The sequence below is a fragment of the Xenopus laevis genome, chromosome 8L, assembly GCF_017654675.1.
Source record: "Xenopus laevis strain J_2021 chromosome 8L, Xenopus_laevis_v10.1, whole genome shotgun sequence".
NCBI lineage: Eukaryota > Metazoa > Chordata > Amphibia > Anura > Pipidae > Xenopus > Xenopus laevis.
This window is the reverse complement of record NC_054385.1, coordinates 92,083,869-92,096,785: the sequence shown is the minus strand read 5'-3', so window position 1 is coordinate 92,096,785 and position 12,917 is coordinate 92,083,869. Positions and strand designations below refer to the sequence as shown.

At 36.3% G+C, this 12,917-nt stretch overlaps 1 protein-coding gene across 1 annotated transcript in view; it reads left to right on the top strand.

Moving 5' to 3' along the window:
- brf1.L (BRF1, RNA polymerase III transcription initiation factor 90 kDa subunit L homeolog) overlaps positions 1-12,917 on the top strand; it is a 170,846-nt gene that overhangs the window by 74,205 nt on the left and 83,724 nt on the right. Inside the window, 1 exon segment of the mRNA NM_001094594.1 lies at positions 8,299-8,448. Within this exon segment, the coding sequence (NP_001088063.1) occupies positions 8,299-8,448 (150 nt within the window).

Here is a 12,917-nt window from a genome sequence, read left to right as displayed (position 1 = left end):
ATGTGGAAGTATCTTGGGAAAGCATTCGGGTACCACCCAGGTGACACTCCGACCGCTTCCCCAGGCAAAACCTATTGTCTTATATTTTGGACACAATAAACTGCCTCATTGTATTTGAACTTGCACTATTTCGTGGTTTTGCCTTACGTACGAGGTCATAGAGGTACAAATATAACAACACTGGACCCCTCTGAAGATTTCTTTTTGTGAGGTACACCACTGGTTGCTTATGATTATATTTTCTTTCATTGTACAAAAATGTTTTGGAGTGGAGATTGCTGCACAAAAAAGTATTCAATAAAAAGACAACAGTTACACAGAACTGCCATGAACTGAATTTTGTCTGAGAAATTACACGTTAAGGGGGCCCAATCTTAAAAACCTCTGAAAATTGTTCCCATCCTGTATGTACAATAGAGAGCAGGGAAGTGCCTAGATATAATTTCCTTTGCATCTGCCAATCAGTGCCTGACAAAATAAACCTGCAACCTTTCAGGAAATGTAGCTGCTGTATTTGGTCCATGGGATCTTAAAGATTTTTTTACATTCCCTCAAAGAATTGTTTTGCCACCAATATGGATTCACGCAGCTTAGTTAGGAACAAGTGGGAGGTACTGTTTTATTATTACAGAGAATAAGGAAATCATTTAATAAAAATAGAATTACTGTATTTAGTTAAAATGGAATCTATAAGAGAATGACCTTCCTGTAATTTGGAGTGTTATGGATAACTTCTTTTGATCATTTGAAGTGCACCACATATAGGGAGCAAATATTGCCCCCCAGCAAGTACTGTTGCAAATATCCCTCCATGTTGTGTTAGTAGTACTGTGTCTATTGCAAGCACAAGGAAGGCTTTTGGAGAACAATTGTAGTTCGAATTTAAAAAACTAGGATTGGTTGAATTTCCAATTTATGGTAGTTTAGGGGAGTTTTTAAAAACTCGCATGAATTCGAAATTCAACCTTAGATAAATTTGCCTCTAAGTATGATGTAGACAATGATATTCTAAAACAATTTAAAACTACTAAAATAAAATTCTAGCCACACAGAACAATCGTTTTTTGGCTGCTGGGGTTGGTGACTCCCAGTTGAAAGCTGGAAAGCGGCAGAAGAGGAAGGCAAAAAAAAAAAACTATAAAGAAAGAGAGAAATAATGAGTACCAGTTGCAAAGTTTTTGGAAATAGGCCATCCTATAACATACTTAAAGTTAACTACATTATATATACATTATATGCAAGGGTGAAAGAAATCTGATACAGGAGCAGGAATAGGCATGGTGCTTATCATCGGTATCTGGTCTAAGGAGACAATGTCCCCCATTCTCCCCCCCACCTCCCGTTTATTCCCCTGGTTCCGATGTGGCGGAATTACATTTTGGCATGCTGCAATATCTTCCCCCGAGTGGAAACATCTTGTGCATGATAATGGCAGGTCCTAGAATATTGCCATAGGGCGCTTGTAATTTCCCTTACATGCAGTGCCGACAAATACTTTTAACCCCATGGATATCACTTCTGATTATTATAGGTGGGTTTATTGATTAATATCAGTGTGTTTTCTTCTCTCGTATGGATTATCCTTGAGGTTTCAGTATGGTGTACCTAATACTACTGTATGTTGTTTCATTCTTTTTAGTGATGTAGCTTTTATTATTCAATTCCAAGGCCACATTTAAAACAACAAGAAACCTTTTTGGTAAAAAAGATGGCCATTCAGACCAGTTGGAGGCTACACAATTATACGCTTTCCAACTGATTTGAATAACTATCAATCCATGTGTATCCAATCCGTCTATCAAAATAGGAGAGTTCACTATAGCTGGGATTATCTCTTCATGGTCATTCAATTTTTTATTTCATAGTTTTGTATTTAATATTTTCTTAGGGTAAGATTTAACTTTACTATTTTTAGTATACTGACTCTTTTATTGCACAGCCCGCTTGACTTAATTGATAAGCATATGCTGCTTGTTCACATTCTTGTGACTTTTTACATGGTGCATGTTGTTCTGCATTATTTCGTGACTGTTCAAGGGGCGGAAGCCAGTGTGACTAGTGAATGACTGGCCTCCACTTCATTAAATTATCCTCTGCTAACCTAAATATAAATTGACCATGCATGTTTGTAAAAAAAAAAAAACTGTGCAGTTTTCCTATAATTCCTAGTGACATGCTGTTTTGTTTTCATTGAATCTGGCAGTTTGCCCAAAGCCGTAGCGTTTCTACTTGATGTCTGTGTACTTAGTTCATGTGCTCTTGTTTACACATTGCGTCTTTTTGTTATCCTTCTAACGAGATCTCAGGTATGTGTGCACATTGATGTACGTGGGACACAGGCCTTAGAGGGATTTTTGGAACCTGAGCAATTTCCAGCTCATTGGGTCGATGACAGCAACTAGAATCTCCCTGCATTCATTGGAATGGCAGTTTCATATGCTCAAACAGTTGGCAGTAAAATGAATGAAGGGTGATTCCAATGGTTTTGGAGCCCATGCACTGAGCTGGAAATCGCAAAGGGGACAAAATGCCTTGAATTTCCTCATCTGCCATTGCCCTTTGGGCAGTTTTGCACAGAACATTTCTCTTTCTGCATATTTGCATTTTAACGATACACCAAATCCATAGTTTTGGAATGAAACAGATAGAATTCCCAACAGATTTGACTGAACAAAACAAAATTCAATCCTTCATATGCAAATTCATATTTTAGAACAATTTGTAAATCTGCATCATCTATAAGGAAAGCTTTATCTCCTTAAACATGATACTGACCCTAAAAAAACTACTCTTCAGAATATGAATGTACATTATAGATGCCCATTTATTAAAGGTTGAATTTTGCATACATTTAAAGTGGACCTGTCACCCAGACACAAAAAATCTGTATAATAAAAGTCCTTTTCATATTAAACATGAAATCCAATTTCTATTTTTTATTAAAGCATTCATAGCTGCTGTAAGCTCATTTAAAAATCTCAGATGTCAATCAAATATTTTCTGCCCCTCCTCTATGCCATGGGCATAGAGGCGGGGCAGGCAATTACTTTCACTTTCCATTCAGCACTTTCTAGATGTCACTGCTCTCCACACATTCCCCTGTTCTTTTTACGATTTAATTGTGTAGCCAGGGCATGGGAATGGACATTGGGTCCCCCATTCTGGTGCACAAACAAGATTCTGAGATGATACAAGGCTTTCCTTAAAAACAGTGTCCACAAAATGGCTGCTGCCTGCTTGCTATCATTTTGAATTCCCAGACTGAAGGAAACAAGATCAAATAATTTATATAGTGTAATTAAAGTTCATTTTGCTTGACTAATGTGATAAAATAGGATTTTGAATAATTTTTTTGGGTGACGGGTCCCCTTTAAAACTCTATTAAATTTGAATATACTACAAATTTGACTGGGGGGGGTTATTTATTTAAAAAAATAGAATATCTTAAACTTGGACAAATTTTACAGACTCGAAAACTCGAATTGAATTTGACTAAACTAGATTAGAGTTTTTTCACTGAAAAAAACTCGAAAGTCAGGAAGGCTACTAAGATGTCCAAATTGGTCCCTGGACCTCTCCCATTGACTTATACATGAACTCGGCAGGTTTTAGGTGGTGAATAGTCGAATCATGTTCTTAAAGGGCCAGAGTATGATAAATCTTGAAATTTGGATTAAAACACAAATCGAGTTAGGATAATTCACAAGAACAACTTGAGAGTTTTGACCATAAAAATTCAAATTCAAATTTTCAATTTGACCTATAATAAATCTGCAGAAGACAACACACGCCAGAGGGGATTGGGGCAGGTGAATTATTAAAGCTTGTCCCATAAAGCTACCTATAGGTTATGTTGATGGTTTTTCGCTATGTCTGCTTTTGTAATTGTTATTTGATGTTCCCAGACTACTAGGAACATGAGGATCAGATAGCTAATATAAATGCATGGGGCAAACTTTATAATTTGACTGAATTCTTGCAGAAAGTGCTAGGTTTCTATAAAGCCCTATACCATAGGAGTGGTAGCTACCATCTTGTTTCCCCATAGATCTCATTAGAACAATGCAATCTAGAAAGCCTGCTCTGTTAATGTCAGTAATATGACCACTCCCAATCACATTTATCTATGTCAATATGCTATATTCAGAGAAGGAATGCCCTATAAATGTAATTTGCTATATCCTCATATTTTACAGTCTTTTAAATGGCAAATCAATCATGCCAGTTTGTGTCTGTTAAGGCTAATGGCATATTGATCATTGGCGATGACATACAGGCACTGTTTATGCTTTGACGTAGTTGAATGTGCCTACCTCTCTCTGTCAATGTGTGCCATAAGAAGAGAATGCCCTGTGTTGTTTTAGTGGTAAATGATGACTGGTGATTAAGGTCATTTTAGTTGCCAGGGTTAGAGCACTCTTGCAGTCAAAACACCACATAAAGATCTGAATTTTTCCCATGGGAATGTCTCCAATGATGCATATAAACAGAAAAATAGATTTAATTTTAGCAAAAATTCAGATGTATATGTTCTATGCCACACACGTTTTATGGGTTCCAATATACAGGGAGTCCTCGGGTTATATACACTCTACTTACACACAACTCATACTGACATACAGAGGCTATTACAGTAACATACTATGGTTTGCTTGACCTTTATTAGGATTCAGCTTTAATAATTCACCTGCCCCAATCCCCTCTGGCATGTTTTGTCTTCTGCAAAGCACAGAAAGGTAAAAATAAATGTTAAGACAAACATCTGTCTTGTTGCATTTAATAAGTAAATGTATGTTTTTCAACTTGCATACAAATTCAGCTTAAGAACAAACCTACAGACCCTATCTCATACGTAACCCAGGATGTCCTGTATAATGTTTTATTTTCATAGTGGTGGTCCTCTAATTGCACGCAGTGGGAAAAACCTGCTTGTAGCACCATAGTTGTTGATTCTTGAGACATGGCTTCACTTATTCTCAGTTGTAGGTTTACAGTATGCAGTAAACGCGCATTGTTTGTTTAAGGCTGGTTCTTTATTGCCTTTCCCAAAGGTCGTGAAGGGAAGAAAAAACGTAACTACACAATAGCATTTTATCAGTCAATCTGTACATTTGCACAGGATACATTTTGTCTGATGCAATTTGGGACGGCTGCCCTTTGTTCTTGGTTAGTTTTGCTGAGTAATGTACTGGGTTGGGTTGGGATCTGAAACATAAATCTAAATATATTACAACCCTGTTTCCAAAAAAGTTGGGACACTGTGTAAAATGTAAATAAAAAGAGAATGGGCGATTTGCAAATCATTTAACCCTTTTAGTTTATTGCAAATCATACAAAGACAACATATCAAATTGTATATTTTTTAAATATATATGCTTATTTTGATTTTGGCTTGTAGCTCTGTTATTAAGACTGTCGTGTGGTAATCCTGTCTCAGCTGGATGACTATGCAGTATACCATTGATTACCTGGGGTTCTCTTATTAAATTCAGTCTTGGGTGGAAAAGTAGTGGATTCACAAGTCTTATATGGCATTTCTAGCACAAAAACATCCCAAATACCAAATTAGTGACAATACTTTATTCTAAAACAATTCATACCAGCATTGATGAACTTAAGTTTGACATTTCATTACACTGGTTTTAAATAACAGTTCTGTCAACAGTTGCTGGGGATGGTGACGTCACAAAACATCCGGTATGCTATAAAAGGTACATTGATGATGTATTTATAGTCTTGTTGAGTGTCGGGTTTCATTTATTGCAAATATTCATTCACCTATGTGGTTCACCGCACAATGTGATGTTCTATGTATACAATTCCAGATGTGAAAGTCTGAGGGAGCACTTTAATGTGTTCACATTTTCTTACATGAATTGTTCAGCTGGTGAGTTGTGTGTGTGTGTGTATATATATATATATATATGCCGTTGCCTGGGCGCACGATCAAAAACCTCTCAAAACACTTGCAAAGAAGATCAGCACTTCACAGGTCTTAAAAAATAAACTTCATTTATTTAGCAACAGACTGATGTTTCGGCTGACTCCTTAGCCTTTCTCAAAGTGCCAAATACAATTTAAACCATGTCTTTTAAACACTCGCTGGCGGGAAAACCACCAGCTGTAACAATATCACATGCTTAGTGTTGTAGTTAAACATCGATTAAATATTCGACTATGATTACATCCGGTCAATTTGTATACAAAATATCAGTACATACACATCCGATTTATTACACAGACAAGATTAAATACAAATAACAAAAAGCAATAATGTTGTTAAAACTATCCTGGTGCTTCACAAAACTGTTCATAAATTTTACCAGTTCAATCTAAATTTTTTCTATTCACCTTAAACTTGCACTCAGGGAAACGATTAGTTAAATTGCTCCTGTGAAAATCGTTGAGACAAACACAATGGGCTCCTCTACTTTAGTTGAACTATAAAACTTTACTTATATTGGTATATTAACTCTTGGTTCTATAATTAATCCCATTAGGCTATAGCCCAGCCATGAACGGCCTATCTATGAATGCAAACTAACCCCAGGTGACCAAGTTCTGGTTTCCCTAAATTATATAAGTATACGACCTACCAAACATCCCACTGTTCTGCTGTGTTGTATGTTATAATCACTGACTTGGCAGGAGACGGGAAACCGCTGTTGCTATGGATTCTCCAACCCCACAACCTCTCTTTTCCACCACTGACAAATAACCCCCCAAAAAAAGTGTAACCCCTTAGAATTAGGAGTAAAGATAAAATGCCACCAACATACATAACCCCTATTATGGGCCCTCTCGCAGGGGAGGTCCTGGGCCCTCCGCTGCCTGAGGCAGCAGCAGTTTCCGCTGCCCCCCCTCCCCCAGAAATTTGCTCTTAAAGTACCAGGAGCAGCATTTTTGCTGCCCCTGGTACCTAGTGGGGCGCTGCCGCCTGAGGCGACAGCCTCAACTCGCCTCATTGGCGAAGCACCCCTGCCCTCTCGTGTATTCAGAACCCATCCTAGAATAGTATCGGTGTAGTTACAAAGTCACCATATGTATAATCAATAACCAGCGATTAATGTGTTGATAAAAAATACAGTAGTGGGCCCCACTGTTTCGGTCTGTTCCTAAGACCTTTCTCAAGACTCATGGTCTTGAGAAAGTACTTAGGAACATACCGAAAAGTCGACCCATTTTTAATTTAGTATTTTTTAAAACTTTAAAACGTACCCAGTGTGCATCTATCTATATATATATATATATATATATATATATATATATATAATATTACATATAATAATATATATATTACACAAAAGCCATGAATATCTTGTAAATTATATCCTTATAAACGGTGAGTAGTGATGTCATCAGTTCTAAACGGTGAGTAGTGATGTAATTTCTGTCACATGACTCACTAAAATTTGTGTATTATAATTAATAAAGTACCCCCAGTTGTAAAATATGAGGATATTATAAGTTACCTCGGAGTTCCATGACCTGTATAAAAACACTCGGCCGAATCATGAAACTCCTGTTTGTGTGTATATGTAGATATGTATGTAAGCTAAAAAGCTTTAGCGAATTTGGCACTTGAATTGGACCACTTTAACTTTACTTCACATTCTGTGCTTCCCACTTTGTTCCTACACACTGATAATTTAAAGAAAGAAATCCAGTAGCACACTTAAGTTGATGCAAAATCCATAGTGATTTATTTAGCCCATATATGAACAAACAGTTTCGGGCCCTACTGGAACCATTCGGGCCCTACTGGAACCTTTATCAAGCCTTTATAGAGGCTAGATAAAGGGTCCAGTAGGGCCTGAGAAAGGCCTCGGAGGAGGCCGAAACTTTATTCCTTAAGACCTGAGAATGAGGATCTTACTTAGTGTGTGTGTGTGTGTGTGTGTGTGATAAAATGCGGTGTTGCTAGAATCTGACCCGTTTTGCTGAAATGCATTGAAGTTTATGGGTGACATTTTTTTTTGACGATCAACAAATTTTTTCAGCAATTGTAGTCTATGGGTGTGATTTTTGCGGCAAACTTTGGAGAAAAATTCACCACTACTAAAATGTATTTGGATTTGATTTTTTATTTTGACCACATGAGTGCTGGTCCAGTTTTTATTATTGCATGCTGATTTTGACTCCATTTTCCACCTCCATTTTGGAATCAAGAAAGAGTGCAGGCATTTTATTCCAATATATAAAATATTTTATGCTGATGTTTGGTTGGCTTGCTTAATTGCAGACTGCAGCTCTCCAGGTGAAATTTTTCTTCATCACAAATATGTCTCTTTTATTTAGACCCATGCTTATACATTCCTCGCTTTGCGCACTTGCTGGAGTTTGGTGATAAAAACCATGAGGTGTCAATGACTGCACTGAGATTGGTCCAAAGGATGAAAAGAGATTGGATGCACACTGGACGCCGGCCATCTGGACTTTGCGGAGCTGGTGAGTAACATCTTGAAGAATACCTGTATGTTCTTACATGGAATACTATCAAGATGGTGCAGCTAATGCGTTGAGTTTAGGTTTTATTTCCTTAGAAAACTACATAAAACTACATGTAAACTACATAAAACTTACACACATATATATATATATATATATATATATATATATATATATATATATATATATATATATATATATATATATGTCAGTATTTTTAAGTGAATTCATACTCATTCCTTTTTTCATACTATTTCCCTTCTCTAAATTAAAGCACAAATGATACCTGTGTGGGGTAACCATACAACATATTGAAACAGCTACACAAACCTTTAATATTTTCTTTTGGTATTACTGACCCTTTAAGTTTAAGGTACACAAGGCATATTCTGCTCTAGCAGAGAAGCGTCTGAACATAGGCGTGCAACCTGTCATTTAATAAAGTGTGTTTAATTTTTGTTGGCCAGAAAACCAGTTAGGGCACTTTGTCATCTGAAACTGCTGACAGAGAATTTTATACATATTTATCTTGGCTACTTTCTGGTAGTGATGCACCGAATCCAAGATTTGATTCTGCCTTGTTCAGTCGGATTTGGCTGAATCCTTGTGCCTGGCACAACTGAATCCGAATCCTACTTTGCATATGTAAATTAGCGCCAGGAAGGGAAATCATGTGACTTTTGTCACAAAACAAGGACACTTTTTCCTTCCCTGCCCCTAATTTGCATATGCAAATTTGGATTTGGTTCGGTAATCGGTTGAATCTTTCACAAAGGATTCGCGGATTCTGCCGAATGCCATATAGTGGATTTGGTGCATCCCTACTTTCTGGTTTAATTTGTGTAGGTATAGTATAGACAGATAAAATGACAGTTTTATTACAGGTTCCATTTTATCTTGTAGTCATTTCATGTGGTCTGAAAGATGATGTATTAAGTTCGAGAGTAGTATGGTTGAAACTGACCTTTCTCAAATGACCTATTAAATATGGATTGTGGTTATGCAAAGACTATCGGATAGTTATAGCTCACTACAAAATATTGTTGCCCTCTGCTGCATTTGCAAATGAATTGGGCTTTAAAGGCTGCTATAATTGCCGCTGTTATCTGAAATGCATCATTGAATGCTATGTGTTTTCTCTAAATGTGTTCTCATATCGTAGTCTAATGGTAAAGGCTGATAATCGAAAGCATTCAAATGATTATAAATTACTCATTATTCATGACAGATGATGTACATCTCTATTTGTTATAAACACCAGCATCGTTATTCAACGCACTTTAAAACCATTGTCCTTACCCTGGCAGTATTACTGAATGTTGCGTAGAATTAATAGTTCACTGAGGGCTTTGCTTAGGGAAAAATAAATATATTAAACAGTCGAGCACTGTTTCCTGGAATTTAAAAGTGCTTTTTTGGGGCCTTGTGAAAAATTTCTTGTAAATATTTCTCTTACTGCTGTAATAATTCACATTTATATTTGATAAATATATATCTGTGCAAGTTCCTACTGTCCTATTCAGAATTATACAATTATGAGATCTACCTGCAATGCTTGGGAGCTAGGGTTTTCTTGATTGCTCTAATCTGAATGCTTCAAATCTGCTGAAATCATTTAAACACCTGAACAGTTAACACTGAATAAAAGTCAGGTTTATCATAGAGATTGATGGAATATTCTTTGGGAATAAGTATTCAGATATCCCTGGATTAGAGATCTCATAATAGATCTCGTTCCTGGAATCAAATCTATTTCGTATATAATATACAGTATATTGCTAATAATTTCACACAGTGCAGTGTTCATAATTAGGTGCAGTTTAGTTTTATCTTCTTTTTTTTTTTTTTTTTTTACAGGACAATCGATATCCAACCCGATTCTATTATATTTTGTGCATTTGTATCAATCAGTTTGGCTAATATTGTGCATCCTAATTTTGGTGCCTTTATGTAATAAACAGTTGATCACAAACGGTGAAGGCCAGCACTCCCCCCACACTCAGTTCTGTTTGGCCACCTACAATTTGCAGAAACATCTACCTGTATTTATGGAGGGCTGGTCTAATATGCCAGAGCTTGATCCATGTGTAAGGTCTTCCAAGAAGATAATTTTTGGACCAAAATGAGCACATTGTGCATTGTGCAAAATGCTTTGTGTGTGTGTTTTTCCCCCCACAATACAGTTATTTCCCCATAATTGCAACTTCTTATTGAAAGGTATTTGCCTCTGATTTGCACATAAACTCCCGTCCTCTGTGACAACAGCCCTACACCTCAGGGGTGGGGGTTAGTGGTGATGAGTGGGGCTGGGGTTGTGAATGACAACTTGTCTTGTGTGCCTTTCACTTTTGGCCAGCTCTTAGAATATGGTACAATAGTAAGGTTAAAGGGGTTGTTCACCTTCAAGTAAACTTTTAGCATGATTGTAGAGAGTTATTATATTTCTATATTCTAATTGGTCTTCTTTTTTGTTTTATTATTTGTGATTATTTAGCTTTTCATTCAGCAGCTCTTCAGTTTGTGATTTCAGCAATCTGGTAGCCAGGGTCCAAATTACTCTAGCAACCATGCATTGATTTGAATAAGACACTGGAATATGAATCGGACAGGGCCTGAATAGAAAGATGAGTAATAAAAAGTAACAATAACATTTGTAGTCTTACAGAGCATTTGTTTTTAAATGGGGTCAGTGACCCACATTGGAAAGCTGGAAAAAGTCAGAAGAAAAGGGCAAATAATTAAAAAAACAAAACTATATATATAATGAAAACCAACGGAAATTTTAGTTAGAATGGGCCGTTCTATAACAAACTAAATGTGAACTACCCCTTTAACAGACAATGAGGACAAAAACATGGCAGAAAAAAAAATGACAAGCTAAGGAAAAAGACAAGAAAGTAAATCGGAAAAGGAGAAATATGCAAATACCAGAGAAATGAAAGGAAAAGCACATTTATTAAAAAGGCTATATATATATATATATATATATATATATATATATATATATATATATATATATATATATATATATATATATATATATATATATATATGTGATCATAATGATACATCCATCATGTCTGACGTTAAGCATTATTTACTTAACATATTACATCTGCTGAGTGTGCACTGTCTTGTCCTGTCCCTGCACTGTCCTGTCTTGCAGGAGTTGCATATTTTTGCACTTTTTGTCTGTTGTCCGGTACATATATGTTGTGTGTAGCACCATGGTCCTAGAGGAACGTTGTTTTGTTTCACTGTGTACTGTACAAACGTATATGGATGAAGTGACTCATCTTGACTTGACTCTTGATATACAGTAGTTATGACCCTGAGGGGCACCCTGTGTCTTGTTTGACAAGGGCACTTAAACCACCTAGGCTTCGCACTGGTGCCTCCCTTGGTGCCCTGCTATGATGCCGTGTGCCTGAGGAGTGAGGGGTGCACAGCTTAAAGGAACCCAATGAGTCTGTTCCATAAGGGTATCCTGCCCAAAAATGATATATGCATACAACAATGTGCCATTATCTGCTCTAGTCTATTATTATTATTATTATTATTATTATTATTATTATTATTATTATTATTATAGTAATACATATTTTTAGAGCACCAATGTTTTGCGAAATAAATGTGTTTATACAAAGAAATCACACGAATTACATACTTAGAACATACAGAGTTACACACATAACGACCATGAATGAGATACAAGGTGTGGGAGTGGGAGGTTTCATTTTAAACTGAAAAGAAACCCACCCATATATACATAAACACCAATGTGCAAATTAAACAAAATTAGGGGTGAATTTGTGGCAAGGTATTATATGTCCTAGATATTGTGAATACTATGTCTAAATTTATAATGCACCAATGTTTTCCCTAATCTTTTTTATTGCCTAGCCTTTGGCCGTTGCCTTTGGGCAATCATTCCTTTATCAAATTTAAAGTAGCAAATGAAATGTGTTTAATTATTTCCTTTTAAGTAAAATGCATTTTAAATGCCTTAGATTGCTACATGGTGCTTCTACAGAAATATTCGAGCTGGTGCAGTTTTCAGCTAATAGGAGCATCAGCCTGGGGTTTCAGGTAATCAAAATACATAACATTTTGCCCCCCCCCCCTTCCAGTATATATATTTAGCTTTGGGATAAAGGGGCCCAGACCTAAAGTTATATGTCAAAAGAGAATTTAAACTTTTAAAACGTCATAAAACTATTGGAATTAAGGGAATCTTACAAATTTAGAAAGACTGTTCAATTTTAAACAAAAGACCATAATGCAGGTTCAAATTTAATATTAAACGTTAATTTGTAATGCTTCATAAAAAGATTTATATTTTATTCCCCAAGGCTTCACACATTATGAATATGGTGTGCTCTCCAAAAGATGAGCTCTGCACGCACATTTGCATGGGTTTATTGCTTAGTCAGCATAGCAAGTAACTGGCAACTATTAGCTACTGTATG